Raw genomic sequence first — 15,436 nt, forward strand, 5'->3', positions numbered from 1 at the left:
CCCTCCCCTCCCCTTCCCTCCCTTCCCTTCCCCTCCCTTTCCCTTCCTTTCCCCTTCCCTCCCTTTCCTTTCCCTTTGAGGCAGAGTCTCACACTGTCGCCCAGGCTGGAGTGAGGTGGTGCGATCTCGGCTTGCTGCGACCTCCACCTCCTGGGCTCAAACAATTCTCCTGCCTCAACCTCCTGAGTCGCTGGGACTACAGGCGCCCGCCGCCGCGCCCAGCTAATTTTTGTATATTTAGTCGAGACGGGGTTTCACCATGTGGGCCGGGCTGTTCTCAAGCTCCTGACCTCAGGTGATATACCTGCCTCGGCCTCCCGAAGTGCTGGGATTCCAGGCGTGAGCCACCGAGAAGTGCTGGGATTCCAGGTGTGAGCCACGGTGCTGGCCTCAAGGATTGTTCAGTCATTATCATTTTCTAATGAACGTGGTTGCCGTTCCTCCGAGCGCCGCCGCGGGCGTCCTGCGGATTTCGGCAGGTGCTGTTCCCATCCGTGTTCGCTTAACACAGACAGTGATGCCCCTTTTGCTCCTTCAAAACCCAGAAATTGCATATGAGTGTTTTTCTTTGTGATATTAATTTCCAGGTAGACATTTTTTTTTTTTTTTTTTGAGATGGAGTCTCGCTCTTGTCGCCCAGGCTGGAGTGCAGTGGCCGAATCTCAGCTCACCGCAACCTCCACCTCCCAGGTTCAAGTGATTCTCCTGCCTCAGCCTCCCGAGTAGCTGGGATTACAGATGCCTGTCACCACGCTTGGCTAATTTTTTGAAATTTTAGTAGAGATGGGGTTTCACCATGTTGGTCAGGCTGGTCTCAGACTCCTGACCTCGTGATCCGCCACCGCGCCTGGCCCAGGTAGAAATATTTTTAAAGTCAGTTTTTGTTTCCTTATACCACACTGTGTCTAAGAACAAGCTATAGACTGTGCGTGTGTGCCTGCGCACAAGTGAGTGTGTGTGTAGACGCCCTGACAGACTAGATTGTCTGCCTTTTGGAATTTCTTGATATTTTTATGACGAGCAAAATGTGGTCAGTTTTTGTGGATACTCCGTGTATAATAGAATGTGAATCCTGTATGTGAGGGATACAAAATAAAGTCAAGATTTACATTGTTTTATTCTTGTGTTTTCAGCTTCTTGATCTGTTGCTTTTAATGAAAACAAATGAATTATCTTTTCAGAGACCCTCAGACTGTGGATGGGGAATGGAGAGCCCAGGAGTCCAGCGTCGGGGTGGACTGGCCGGCCGGCCAGTGACAGCAGCCAGAGGGACCAGCGCCACCCTCCCCAGCCACCCCGCGTCCCTCGAACCCAGCCCAGCAGATGCAGAGCTCACATTTATCCTGCTAGTGTCTCTCCTGGCTCCTCTGTGAGCCCCGATAGCCAGGCCCATTCCCTGTCAGCACCTGCAGCCAAGCAGGAGGCCTGGGGACGGAGGAATATTGTCCTGCTCTGGCTTCGCCAGGCCAGGATTAGAATTGTATGTAGTGCAGCATCTGACGCTCACTGGACGCTCAGTAAGGACAAGACGGCCCTTCTCCTCCTGCCACCCAGAGCCCCAGCCTCCTCCCAGCCCCCCCAGGCTCCCAGAATAGCCTGCGGCCAGAGCTGGCCTGTGGTAAACAGCTCCAGAGCCTCTGGGTAGGTCTTGGATGAGTGATTCTTAGCAAAACATCGTGGGATCCAGAAAGGTGCAGGTGCCAGGCCTGAGCTGTGAGGGCCCCTCCAGCGCCCCCACCCGGACCCTCCGCTGGGCCACTCCAGGCCAGGCGTGAGTAGAGGCACAGGTGGTGCTCCCCTCTGTCCCATCCCAGGAGGGCATCCAGGAGGCTGGGACGTCCCCCATCCACATGGGAAGGAAAACCCGCCATCCTGTTGCTGATGGAGCCTCAGGGAGTCGTGGGGGGCCCCTGGCAGGAGGTGGGAGGCACATAAAACTCCATCTGCTGGTGGGCTGCACACCCCTCTGGGCACAGCCCCCAGGAGGCTTTCTCCTCCATGCCATCACACACCCCAAACTTTATGGCCCAGCATCTCTCTCTCCCACCTTCGTCCATACATTGTGGTGCACCCTTCACAGACGAGCACTGCGTGAGTTCCTTCAGTTCTCTTCCAATATCCCCTGCACAGCCATTCAGACAGGCTTCCTTCTTTCTCCTTCGTACACCAGCAGCACGGCTCTGTGCTTCCTCTCACACCTCACTACTTATACGCACAGCAGCCTCCTTCTCCTGGGTCAGCCAGGCCAGCTGGCAGCTCAGGGCTCAGGCGCTGGCTCCTCTGAGGAGTCCTGGGCTCCAACCAGCTGCTGGGCAACACGGGGACGACAGCCTCTCCTGTCTTAAAGGGCAGGAGGTACTGCGGCTTCTTCCCCTGCCACAGCCCCAGGGACCTGACGGGGACACTTGGAGACTCTGCCTCTGCCTCCTGTGCGGGGTCATGCTCTGCCTGTAAAGCTCCTCCTTCCTTCCTGGCCCATTGGGAAATCGCCGTGTGTCCTCTGGCCAGTCCCAGCACCCGCGGGTGGGATCCCAGCAACCCCACACCTCCCATTGCAGCCCTGTCTCCCTCCTCCTTGCAGGGCAGCTGCCAAGCCTCGCCCAGTCCAGGTCTCCCCAGGCAGGATCCCTTGGGGGAAACCTGAGGAGGCAGCTGTTTCCCCCACTCCCCGCGTGTCCTCAGAGAACCCCTTCCAGACCCCAAAGTCCAGAGCTCAGCCTCAGGTTCCCTCACTCAGGTCTGGGAACTGGAAGTCGGTCCTGCTCCCCTCCCCAGCCTCTGCCCCATTTTTCTGTTCGTTTCCATGTAGAGCAGACCAGAATATGCCACCCCAAAATATGCCTCTTTGGCATAAGCATTATTTTGAGCGGCTTATTTTGAGAAACTGCAGCCACAGGAGAAACTCTGCAAGCAAGAGTGGAAGCTGCTCTTCTGTGAGAGAAAGTCGCACCCGTACAGGAATCTGCACTCACCAGGGTGCCTCCCTCCCTGAGCCAGAAGGCCAGCTGGAAGTCACCAGAGATGCCCATCCACGAGAAGGCCTGACCCCAGTTTGGGGTAATTTCTTGGGCCCCTCCCCACACCCTTTCTCTTTGTTTCTGTCGAACGTGGTATTTAAGCCTGAGCTCCAAGCCACGTCTCTGAGACATAGTCTGTCCCCTGAGTACGTCCCGTGCAGACCAAGGTATACATGCTATTAAGCTTCTGTTTGTTTTTCTCCTCTTATCTGTCTTGCGTTACAGGGTCTGTGTCAACTGCAAGGCCTATGAAGGGTGCAGAGAGAATTGCTTTTCTACCTTGCAGCACGAAGCCTCCCCCAGGGATCCTCCACGCCCCCCAGCTGCACCAAGACTTTCAATTACGAGCACCAGTGCCCTCCTGGAGTCTGGTGGTGCGGGAGGGGCGGGCCTGGTCCTCAGCCCTCAGGTCTTCTGGCCCCCTCATTCCTGGGGAGCCCATCTGTCTCTCTCATTCCTGGGGAGCCCATCTGACCCCTCATCCTTGGGGACCCCGTCTGTCCCCCTCATCCCTGGGGAACCCATCTGTCCCCTCATCCCTGAGGACCCTATCTGTCCCCCCTTATTCCTGGGGACTCCATCTGTCCCCCTCATTTCTGGGAGACCCCATCTGTCCCCCTCATTCCTGGAGACCCCGTCTGTCCCCCTCATCCCTGGGGACCCCATCTGTCCCCCTCATCCCTGAGGACCCCATCTGTCCCCCCTTATTCCTGGGGACTCCATCTGTCCCCGTCACTCCTGGGGACCCTGTCTGTCCCCCTCATCCCTGGGGACCTCGTCTGTCCCAGGGCTTTGCACACGGAGGCCTCGGAATCCACAAGCTTTTTCCTAATTCCCAACACATCCACAAGACAATAGCCCGTCCCGGGGCTCCGGGGCTCCGGCTGGACCTCCCTCTGTCCTCAACACACAGCTGCTCTCCCTGCCCCACCCTCAGCCCTCCTCAGACCCACCCACCTGGACCCTAAGTGAGCCTCTCTCGATCCAAGCCCCAGGGTCATCCCTCTGTCCCCAGCCCTCCCACAGCCCCCTCACTCAGGACACAACCCACAGCCCGGCCCCACCTGCGGACCTGACAGAGGCTACTTGGCCCCTCACCCAATGCCCACCTCACAGGCCTTCTCTGCCCACAGAGGGTCAAACATGCGCCTGCCCCAGCCTTGGCACTTCCAGCCCCACAGGCCTCCAAGGGGCTGAGCCCTCAGGTACAAGCTTCTGTGCAAAGCCATGCCTGGAGGCCTTCCCAGACCGTGTGGTCTAAGAGCAATCACCTCACACCCAGGGCAGGCGGCCCTCCCTGCCCGGGCCCAGTATTATTTTCCTACGTCATTCCTGTCACCACCTGGCACTCACCTTGGCTAACTGGAGCTCCAGCCCCTTTGGAAGAAAAATGTCCCCAGAGCCACTCCCTGGTCTCTGACGGGGCGTGTCCTCCCCAGGTGCCCTCCCCAGCAGCCAGCCCCTCTGCCTCCGCACAAGGGAGGGCCCAGGGAGGCTCAGGACCTGTGTGGCTGTTGTGTGTGTCACGTGAGTATCTGTGTGTCTGTGTGTTTCTTTGTTCTATGTGTGTGTCCTGAATGTGTGTGTCTTCTGGTTCCATGTATCTCTTGTGTATATCTGTGTCTGCATGCTGTCTGTGTGTATATTGTGTCTCCCTGTGTGTATATATGTGTGTATGTGTGTTATATCTGTGTGTACCTGTGTCTATGTAAGGTTTATGTGTGTATGGTGTTGGTCTTTGTGTCTGTCATTGCATTGACGGTTAATCTGTGTCTATGTGTCGGCATCTATATTTTTGTACTTCGTGGTATGGTCTTTGTGTATCTATATAGATCTGTGTCTTGTCTATGTGGATTACCTGTGTGTCCATATGCTTATTGTATGTCCATGTGGTGTCTACATGGTTCTGTGTCTGTCCATGTTGTCTATGTATTCTGTGCTTCCGTGTGTGTGTCCATGTATCTGTGGGTTATGGCTGTATCATCTGTGTGTCTATGTGTGTATCTGTGTTCTATGTGTATTGTGTGTCCATGCTATATCTGGTACCTCGTGCAGTGCGGGATGTCTGTGTTCCATGTGTTTCAGTATCTGTTATCTGTGTGTGTCTACAGTATCTGGTCTTGTAATCATGGTCCACATATGTGTATCTGTGTGTTCTGTGTGTGTCTATGTGTGTATCTTGATGTGTCCGTGTGTTGTATACTGTGTTTCTGGTTGTATCTATGTGTGTTCTAAGTTGTTGTGTCTGTTTTCTCTTTGTTTTCCACGGTGTCCACAGACGGGCGGGACTGAACCACCAAATCCCTCAGAGCCCAGTAAAGGCACCCAGCAGAAGGGTCTGTCCGAGGGGGCCGCTGTTCCTCCCTCACTCCTCCGTGGAGTCCTGTCTTCTGGAATTTTTTTGTCCACGTGCTGCCGGCAGCCTGTGCGCCTGGTCCCCACCGTGGAGGGGGCTTGTGGTCCCTCCTGAAGCGGGCCTGTTTGTTGCCCGGCCTCAGGGGCCCAAACTCTTGAATGGAGGACTCCTGTCATTACTTTGAGTGCTTATCGTTTTGGGAGATAAACAATAAACACGGAACAGAAGAAAAGTCGTCTTCAGACACACGTGGGGTTGCTGTTGGTGGTGGGGCAGGGGAGGGGTGCTTCTGAAGGATTTGGCAAGTCGAGGGGGCCACTGTTCTAAGGGAGCGGACAACGAGATAAACCAGGACCCCTGTGCGACGAGGGAGGGGAGGCGTCCAGTAGGTCCACACAGGTCCAGATAACAGCCGGGCTCCGAAAGAAGAACCTGCTCTGGGGAGGTGGGGGCAGAGGCGGCCAGTTGGAAAGTAAGTGCCCAGGGATCTCCCACAAGGGCCCCACAGCTGGATAATGTGTCCATGGGGTTTCTGGTACCCCATGTTTGCCCTGAGACACTAGCCAGAGGCTCTGCGTTGAGGTCCTGCAGCCCACGGGAGAGATGGGGGGCAGGAGCCTTACAAGAACCCAGTCCAAGGGAAGACCCTTGCTTGGGCTGGGAGAACACGGGCCAAGACCTTCCCTTTTCCTGCCAGGCTTCTGTCCCTGCTGTTCCACTTCCCCCGGGACTCTCCTTGCACCCCAGGGATCTTCCCCCTCATCCTCCTTGGCCTCTCTCGGTTGGACCTGTCTACACACGAGTCGCTGTCCATTTGTGAGGTGGAGGAGGCATGAAGGGCACTCAACAGGGATGGCTGCTTGTCCCGGGGGGGGGGCGGGGGGCGGCCCGCTCCAGGTCACCCACCGCCCACCCAACACGCCTCCAGTCCAGCTCCAAAGGTGGGGGCCAGCACCCAGCTCTTTCACTCACTTTAGATTGGCCTGAGAGGGAGCATGGATTCCACTGCCAAGCCCCACTTCTCCCTTATTAAGTTCTAGTGGGGCACCCACCGAGTTGCCAGGCATTGGGCCAGGCTCCAGAGATGAGTGAGTCCTCAGGACATTGGGGCTCCAATGCCCTGATTCACTAAAGGAAAACTGAGGCTCAGGAAGAGGGCAGGGAGGGCCCAGGGTAACACGCCAGCGGTGAAGCCCCCGGGCCTGGGCTTGCTGCAGAGGCTGCACGGCCCCGGCATTGGGTCACTGGGGAAGCAGCTGGCTTGGGGGACAGGGTGTGGGGTCTCTCCCACACTTACTCCCCTGCTAGGACTTAGGCTGATCATCCACTTAACTTTATTCCCTACTGGGGCTGGGGGGGCCAGAAGACTGACAGTTGGGCAGAAGCCACGTGTACAAGCACCGCTGCCCCTGGGTGTGGGTTTGCAGATGAGATGCACTCGCGTGCACACCACACACTTATGCACCACCACAAACACACCTCATGCACACCACAACCACTCTGCACCCACACATACACCAAAAACACACCACTTATGCCAACACATACGACAAACCCACACAAACACACTCTTCATGCCCACCAACACGGGACAACCCAAACACCACACTCATGCACACCACCAACATAACAACCACACACCCCCCTCATGCACAGCCTGGCACTCACAACCCCGTTCGGCCCCAAGCAGGAAGGCGCCCCGCCACCAGCCCCTCGCGCCCCCAGCGGGCCCCGGCGTTCGGGGAGGTTACAGGCGGGCGCGTCCCGGAGTGGGGACCGTGCCGGGAGCTCCACTGCCCTGGCGTCCCCTGGGTCTGCCCAGTCGCTCTCGGGTCTCCCGCGGGGCCGCCTTCCGTCCTCCTCCTCCTGAGACGGGCCGTGGGCCGGGTCCGCCGGGCCCGCGGGGAGGGCTCACCCGGCGGCGCGAACGCCCCGCGGCTTCCGGAGGGACTTGGGCCGGGCCCCGGTCCGGGCTCCTTCCGGGGAGAGGGCCGAGAGGCTGCAGCTGGCAGGCGGCGGCGGCCCTGTGCGGGCGGTCCCGGGAAGCGGGCCAGGGCGGACCCCCACTGCGCCCGCAGCTGCTGCCTGGCCGGAACCGAGCGGGGCCCTCCCAGCCTCCGCCGCTTCCCTCTGGCAAGCCGCGGGCCGGGGCGCCCTTCCCTGAGCGGGCCGGGAGCCGCAGAGGCGTCGGGGGCGGGCGAGGGAGAGGAAGGAGCGGAGGCGCAGCCGGCCCAGGCCCAGCCGTGGACTCGCGGGGCGGGCGGCTTCCGCCAATTCTGGGGCGGCTGCGAGGGGGCGCTCGCGGAGCGCTCGGATATTTCTGGCCCGGCTCGGGGGCGCGGCCGAGAGGCTGGCCAGGCAGGAGCTGCCGTCGGGGGGCGGCCATTGTTTGTTTGGACCCGCCGGCCGCTCCCGCTGCCCACCCCCGCCCTTCGCCCTCCCAGCCCCGGGCTCCCAGGCGCGCGGTGGGCAGAGCCCGGGCCCGGAGGAGCGGGCCTTCCCGCCCGCCGCCTGGAGGGGGACCGCGCTGAGGGAATCGGGTCGCTGCGGGCCCGCCGCCACCGCCGGGCCCGTCGCGCCCCCCGGCCGGGATGGACCCGCGCGCCGATTGAGCCCCCGCGGGGCCTCTGCGGAGCGCCGGGCTCCCCCTGCTGCGGCCCCCCGCCGCCCCCAGGCGCCCCCGGCTTTTCCGGCGGCCAGGGACCCCTGCGGCTCCGGCTGAGGGCGCGGCCGCTCCGGAGAGCCCGAGCCGGGGACAGCCCGAGATGGCGCGGGACCCAGCGCTTTGCGGCGGGCGTCCCTTGCAACGCCGGTTCCGGCCCGGGCACAAGCCCGGAGCTGGTAGCCGCCCGGCCGATGGACCTTGGGACCCGCTGAAGCGGCGCCGCGTCGTTGCCCGCCGCGCTAGAGGGGCCGCCAGGGGAACGCGCTCCAGCCCGGGCCGGGACCGCCGCGGGCCATGAAGATGATTACCTGGTGCGCCGGTTTCCGCGTGCCTTCATCCTCATGGTCTTCCTGGGTGGCCTTTGCGGCGCTGCACATTCGCCTGGGGACCTGCTGGCCCCGCTGGGCGGCGCGTGCGCGCGGCCCCTCGGGAGCCCGGCTGTTCGTGCGCGAGCCGCCGCCCGAGGGTGGCCGCGCCCGGCTGGCCCAGTTCTGGGGCGCCGGGGAGCCCCGCGGCCGCCTCCTCCGCCGCCGCCGACGCGGGCTGGCCCAACAAGCACACGCTCCGCATCCTGCAGGACTTCAGCTCCGACCCCTCCTCCAATCTCTCGTCCCACTCGCTGGAAAAACTGCCGCCTGCGGCGGAGGCGGCCGAGCGCGCCTTGCGGGGGCGGGACCCCGGCGCCCGGAGACCCCACGACCCCGCGCACCGGCCGCTGCTGCGAGACCCAGGCCCGCGTCAGTCCGAGCCGCCGCCCGGCCCCGGCGGAGACACCTCGCTCCTGGCCAGGCTGTTCGAGCACCCGCTTTACCGGGTGGCGGTTCCGCCGCTCACGGAGAACGACGTCCTGTTCAATGTGAACAGCGACAGCAGGCTCAGCCCCAAAGCGGTGGAAAGCCCGGACTGGTGAGTGGGGTCTGGCAGGTGCCCACCACCACGGGAGCCGTGAGCCCAAGGCACGGTGCAGCGAGGTTCAGGGGCCCCGAAAGGCCGTTCCCCAAGGAAGAGGTCGGGCAGGGAGTGTGGTATGGGAGGAGGCAGCCGCCCAGCTCAGGGCACTGCCTTTGTCTCCAGAATGACCTCCTCCTTGGGAGGGGCTGCCGGGTGGTCGGAGCCGTGCCCCTGTGGTTGCTGGTGAGGAAGCCAGACCCTGCGCCCTTTAGAAGCGAGTCCTGGCCATCAGCTTGGGAAATGGGGTCAGGCAATGAATGAATGGGTTGGTGAGGGAAGGACAGTGGCCTTTCCCCGGGGAAGGGGCCAGACTGCCGCTGGGCTTTCAGACACTTGGCAAGGGTGCTCTGGGTGGGCACCTTGGAGAAGGTCAGGATGTGCCTATTGAGTCTTTTAAACCCAGTGGCTGGAGCAGAATTATCAGAGGGGTTTGCTGGCAGCCATGAGGTGCAACAAAGGGTCCCACCCAGCAGGGGCGGCGGGTGTGCTGGCTGCAAAGAGATGACGGCTGGATAAAGGGCAAGAAGCCATGCAGGGAACATCTCTTTAAACTGTCCTGGCTAAGCCCTTTCCCCATCCCCCGGCCCTTCCCTCCACCACACAGATCAAAACAAGCAGATACTACAACCCGAAGCAGTGGAACATTAACCACAGCAAGGCCGGAATAAGTAGCTCCCTGCAGAAGGTTACCCCAGCAGCAGACGGGAGACTAGCCTTCCAAAAGATCCCGCTGAAAGTCCCTTCTCCCCTGAAGTGTGACCAGGCCCAGTGTCTTCTGTCTAAACACACTGCCTGTTTGAAAGCCTCTGAGCCTTGCCTGCTGGTCAGGTTCAAGGAAATGCTCGGAAATTTGAGAACCAGAGCAGCGGCCTAGGGAGAGACGGCCACCCAGAGCAGTGAGTGGCCAGGAAGTGGATCCTAGCCCCCCTCCCACGTCCACCGCAGGAACCTCCTCAGCTTTAGGTGAATTCGAGCTAGGACAAGTTCCACATTTCCCTTCAGCCCAGCAGGCAGACAGAGGGCCTGTCCTTCCTCCAGAACTGTCCCTTGACCCCAGAGATGTGAGGACAGGCTGCGTGGGCGGCGGGTCCTCCATGGGAGCCTGGGCTGGAGAGAGTGCTGCCTCTTTCCTCTCTCCCCACCCAAGCTGCTCTCATTAAAATCAAATTTAGCCTCTTGCATCATTCTGCCCCTGGTTGTTGGAACAAAAGCAGAGAGCTGGGGAAGGTTCCTGACAGACTGGGCGTGTCTGTGATTTTCATGCAGTCTGTGGTCAATGGTATGTTCTCCCCTCTACTCCAAGGGAGAGCCAGCAGCCCCTGGCACCCCCAGCTGACATCACGGTGGGGCCATTTCGGTGACCCCGGGACAGATGTGGCAGGGACGGCAGGGCAGTGCTGACGTCCTGGGATTAGTCTTGCTGTAGTTATAGCTGTCTGTGGCAGCTCCAGAGGGTGAATAAGAATTACAGGCCTTTTACCGTGTTATTAACTGGCAGCAGAGCAGCCACAGAAGAAACTGCATACATTGCAGGGCCCTCTTTAAGCAGAGGCACCTTCAGTAGCATCTGTACTGACTTGAACCCAGAGTTAAAAACCTTGGCGTCGGTGGCCTCTCCCCCATCATCCGGCTCACGGGCCCGTTCTTTCCATGCTGATGTTCATCCTCGCTGCTCCCTGCAGGCCGCGTGTGGGTGCTGAAGGTGCAGAATTCCTCTCCACCGGGGAGGCAGCCGCGGACTCCTATCCCAACTGGCTCAAGTTCCACATTGGCATCAACCGGTACGAGCTGTACTCCAGACACAACCCAGCCATTGAGGCCCTGCTGCACGACCTCAGCTCCCAGAGGATCACCAGCGTGGGTAGGTGCCCTTGGGTGCACTTGAGGGCCATCTGGGTGCCGGCTGGGGCTGCCGTCAGGGCTGCCGGGGCAGGCTGTGCGTTAGAGAGGTCTGGGAGGCCGTTGTTCATTACTGCAGCTTTAACCTCCTGCAGCGATCTGCACGGGCAGCGCGGAGGGACAGAAGTCTCGCATCTCGTGTGCATTTGCACTGGATGTGCCCCTGATCTGCTGCACGATGAGCTGGGAAATGCCTGGACAGCCCGTCCACTGTGCTCTGCCTCCTTACCTGGGTGGTCCTTGGGGTGCCAACTGGACGACAGCATCCTTCCCTCCTGGGGTAGAGGACTAGAGGGGCATCCTTGGCGGCGGTGACCCCTCCACCGAGACCGTGTGCATGGGACTCTCCTGCTTCTCTGCACACGACCCTGGCTGGGGGGGGAGATAGCCATGAGCCTGCTTCTTGTGGTTTTGTAGTCGTCCTTCGTCAGAGCTCAGCAAGGCGCTATGCGGTTTCATACTGAGGAGACGTAGGCAGAGCTCAGGATGGAGGCCTGGGCCTCCTGGATGGAGGAGTTTGAAGGCAACGTCTCCAGGTCCTTTGGGATCTGCTGAATTGGACAAAAAAGGGCATCCAGTTGCTGATTTCAGGAAAATGTGCCACTGCAGCTTCTGAGCGTGGAGGTTTGGTGCCGTTGTTCTCAGCTTGTAGGCAATTGTTTGTGAAGCTCCCGTTTGTCACCAGTGCTTGGAGAGGCAGTGAGGGCAGGGCTGAGGCCCTTTGGTGGGAGCGGCTGCTCCCCGGGGATTGCAGGGAGTGGGCCTGGGTGCACACAGTGGGCAGGTGCAGAGGCTGGGAAAGCCTGAAGGCAGGGCTTTCTTTGCGCTGCGTGATGAGGCCAGCTGTCCCAAGCATTAGCTGCGTGTGTGTCTCAGAAGCAGCCCTGGGGCTGAGGGTCCCGGCAGCCTGGGGTTCTGTCCAGTTGCTGACACAGGACTTAGGTGTCCCCTTTCAGGCCGGCAGGTAGGTTTTCCAGAGCCCTGCAGGGCTGTTCCTGGCTGTCTCTGCCAGGTGCTGAGTTGTTTGCTGGGTACTCACCTGGTCATGGGAAGAGAGAACTTGCAGCTTTCTCCCCACTCCGTGATCAGCTCACCTCATAAGAGAGATCAGCTGGACAAGCTGGGGGTCCTCTTCCCTCCGTGCTGCCTGGGAGGAACCTGAACACCTCCCCCTCCCTCAAGGCCCCCCTCCATGAAAGCTCTGCCTTTCTTCTGCCCCTGCAGGGGTCTGAGGGCTTCGAGCTGTGCTGGGGAGCAGTCCTGCAGCCAGCCACAGCCTGAACGTCCCTTCTGCCCCCGAAAGTGAGCGTGGCCATTAAGGAAATACTGATGCATCGATCAATGTGTCAGTCCAGTCAGCAGATTTTTACCGGCACCTCCTGCCTGTCAGGACCTGTTTCTGGGTGGTGGGGAGTTGAGGATGAGTTCAGCCTCAAGGAGATCCGCTGCCTCTGTGGACCCGACAGTCTCCGGAAGAGGCACACACGCAATGCCTGGTCCTGAGGAGGAATGAGCACTTCAGAGCCACGCACGCCAGGCAGGGCGTGTGGAGAGGAGGGGACTCCACTGGGAGGGGCTGAGGACCTTCCACGGGGTCCGTCGGGCGGTTCACCTTCCAGGTGGGGTCCGTCGTGGCAGGGAGAGGAATGCAAGAGCATTGCACACCAGCCAGGACGTTCGGGAGGCGCAGCACTCACGTTTGGTGAACCTCACATGCCGCTGTCCGTGTGAGCTTCTCTCCAGCTCATTTTCCGCGTCCGTCCAGCGGGGTCTCCCCACGTAGGATCAACGCAAGGATAGGATGAGATGGTGCACGTGAGCAAGCTTGTAAAATATTAACTAGTACTTTGTGCGTGGCCTTCCACAACAGCTCCCTCGTGTGCACAGGCAGGGTCTGGGCAGAAGGAGCGCTTTGTGGATTCCAAAGGCCACCAGGCCCTTGGCAGGCACTGCAGCTCACCACATCCCTCAGGGACCAGTCAGCTTTCCAACACCAGCACTGCAGAGGTGCGGGAGTTCTGTGCCCAGGAGCTCCTAGAGCAGCTTCAGGGAGAGTGCGGGGCCTCCTGGGACCTGGGGCAGCTTTGCCCACCTTAGGAGCCCTTTGTCTATCTGGACAGGCTAGCCCTGGGTCACTGCCACCCCCCTCTGGTCCAGCTGTCCCAGGGCAGTGGTGCCCAGGCTGCCTGACATTGCGGTGGTGTGGATGGAGCCTTTGCCAGGGAATCCCTGCCCCAGGGTTCTGGTGTGGCCTCCGCCTGGGTGTGCCCTGGTTAAGTCCTGTGCCTACCGAAGGGCTGCCCGAGCTGATCTCGCTCGCCCGCCTCCTAGACCACGTTGGCCACATTGGTTCTAATCCTGTCTTCTTGGGTGGGGGCCCATCTGAGGACAGGCTTGGTGCCCACAATCATTCTGCAGGGCCAAGCAGGGCCTGCGAGGAAGGTGAGCGGACACAGCCCCATCACCCAGGCGGGACAGCAGGCTCTGGCCCAGGAGATCTGGGGGTGAATCCTGGCTCTGCCGGCCACTAGCCAGAGCAGAACTGGGCAAATGGATGAACCCCTCCAGCACCTGGCTTCTCGCTGAGAACATAGAGACAGTTATAATCCGGACCCCGTAACGTCTGACTTACAAATCTGAATGCCAAACAAAACCCATTCGTTAGCCAAACCTGACTCAAGCTGAATGGATTTGGGGGCAGAACGCCGAGGCTAGTTAAAATCCTTATTTTTCTCTCTCACAGTGAATATTCACGTGTCCCTCTGAGAAACAGGAGTGTGTTTGATTGTGGGGTTCTGCCCCCAAGCCGTGTGGGCATGCCATGAGCGGCAGCCACGTACCACGTGTGCTTTCGTCATCAAAATACTCGCAGTCCCCAAATACTTCTGCCCCCAAAGATGTTGAAGAAGAGCCCGGACCTGTGGTGCCGGCTTCACGAGGTTGTTCAGGCTTAAATGTGCAAATACGAGTAAAGATGTGAGAGCAGAGCCTGACAGCTCGCCTGCGGGGTGGGGTCTGTGTGGCAGCAGCATTTCGGGGCAGCTCACCTGCTGGGTGGATATTTGTGGCAGCAGCATTTCGGGGCAGCTCACCTGCTGGGTAGGTATTTGGAGGCAGTAGTATTTGGGGGCAGCTCTCCTGCTGGGTGGGTATTTGGAGGCAGTAGTATTTGGGGGTGGCTCTCCTGCTGGGTGGGGTCTCCACTGCAGTTGTATTTGGGGGCAGCTCGCCTGCTGGGTGGGTATTTGGAGGCAGTAGTATTTGGGGGCAGCTCACCTGCTGGGTGGGGTCTTTGTACGGCGGCAGCATTTCAAGGCGGGCTGATCCTTCTTATCCGGGGAAGCTAGAGCTGGGCAGGTGCCTGAGCCTCGTGAGGGTCTCGGACTGGATGCTGGGCCCTGTACTCCCTGCTGCCTTGGGCTTGGAGATGCTCACAGGTGAGTTCTCATTTGTGAAGAGGTCTGTCTTCCTGAGGAAGCAGAGAACCCTCAGCCGGGAACCAACCGTGCCGCCGGAGTTGCTCCATGCCCAGGCCCATGTCTCCTGGTCTGCAGGGAATGGCACAAGGGGGCTGGCCTGGGCCAGGCCAAGTGTCCCTGAAGGATGTGCTCTGTCCTAGAAGGGGCCTGACCTGCTTGCTGACCCCGCTTGCTGCTGCCTGGCTGACCTGACTCAGCCACGGCTGTTCTGAGGGCCCTTCTGAGTATGAACTCCCAGTTGGAGGTTCTGGGTGAAGACCCAGCTGCTTGAGAAAGCAGCCTCTGGCTGGGCCCTTGGCATCGCCAAGCCAATCAGGCAGGTGTAGAGCCTGGTGCCCCTAGACAGGTCCTGCAACCAAGAACAGGGGTAGCCTTCAAAGGCCAGCCCTGCCTTCCAACCGCCGCTGCACAATGAGGGAAACTCAGGCTCTAAAAGCAGGTTTGTCCAAGATTAGCACCTGCGTGCTCCAGGCTCCGAGTTCTGTCCCCTCAGCTGTCTGGCCCCTGGGTGCTTGCTTTAATCTCAAGTCATTCATCTTACTATTAAACATGAGCCCAGAAATATTGCTGTAATGGAGAACGAGGCCTGGGAGTCCCTCAGAATGGCTGCATTAAATACCCCCTGCTTAGAACCACCCAATCCAATTCATGGAGCTCCACGTGGCCTGCAGGACGGCTGGTTAGGGCCAGCAGACGTTTATTTATAGCCAGGCTCCTGGCTGCCTGGTAACGGGCCACTGCCACCTTTAAAGAATCTTGGGGCTGGGCGCAGTGGCTCAAGCCTGTAATCCCAGCACTTTGGGAGCCCGAGGCGGGCGGATCACGAGGTCAGGAGATCGAGACCATCCTGGCTAACACCGTGAAACCCTGTATCTACTAAAAGACACAAAAAACTAGCCGGGTGTAGTGGCGGGCACCTGTAGTCCCAGCTACTCAGGAGGCTGAGGCAGGAGAATGGCGTGAACCCGGGGGGGCGGACCTTGCAGTGAGCCAAGATCGCGCCACCACACTCCAGCCTGGGGCACAGAGCAAGACTCCATCTCCAAAAAAAAAAAAAAAAAAAAAAAAA

At 59.9% G+C, this 15,436-nt stretch overlaps 2 protein-coding genes across 3 annotated transcripts in view; both read left to right on the forward strand.

Moving 5' to 3' along the window:
* Positions 1-891: 891 nt before the first annotated feature.
* Positions 892-4,540, forward strand: LOC108543523 (uncharacterized). Of its 2 annotated transcripts, XM_017894024.1 has the most exons (3): positions 892-1,771; positions 2,810-3,057; positions 3,243-4,540. In XM_017894024.1, exons 2-3 carry the CDS (start codon positions 2,823-2,825, stop codon positions 3,983-3,985), a joined length of 978 nt encoding a protein of 325 aa, XP_017749513.1. In that variant the 5' UTR covers positions 892-1,771; positions 2,810-2,822; the 3' UTR covers positions 3,986-4,540. The 2 variants fall into 2 exon arrangements, with proteins under 2 accessions (XP_017749513.1, XP_017749504.1); XM_017894015.1 differs by having other exon boundaries at positions 892-3,057.
* A 3,839-nt stretch (positions 4,541-8,379) lies between these two features.
* FAM20C (FAM20C golgi associated secretory pathway kinase) overlaps positions 8,380-15,436 on the forward strand; it is a 63,279-nt gene continuing 56,222 nt past the window's right edge. Inside the window, 3 exon segments of the mRNA XM_017892253.1 lie at positions 8,380-8,467; positions 8,470-8,944; positions 10,672-10,850. Coding sequence (XP_017747742.1) covers positions 8,380-8,467; positions 8,470-8,944; positions 10,672-10,850 — 742 coding nt within the window.

The sequence above is a fragment of the Rhinopithecus bieti genome, unplaced genomic scaffold (genome assembly GCF_001698545.2).
Source record: "Rhinopithecus bieti isolate Rb0 unplaced genomic scaffold, ASM169854v2 scaffold_1017, whole genome shotgun sequence".
Taxonomy (NCBI): domain Eukaryota; kingdom Metazoa; phylum Chordata; class Mammalia; order Primates; family Cercopithecidae; genus Rhinopithecus; species Rhinopithecus bieti.

Excerpts from the sequence above, each read along its gene's own strand:
- LOC108543523 (XM_017894015.1), top strand. The coding sequence starts at position 2,823 with ATGCCACCCCAAAATATGCCTCTTTGGCATAAGCATTATTTTGAGCGG. Across the intron at positions 3,058-3,242 it reads AGGCCTGACCCCAGTTTGGG|GGTCTGTGTCAACTGCAAGG; the intron begins GTAATTTCTTGG and ends CTTGCGTTACAG.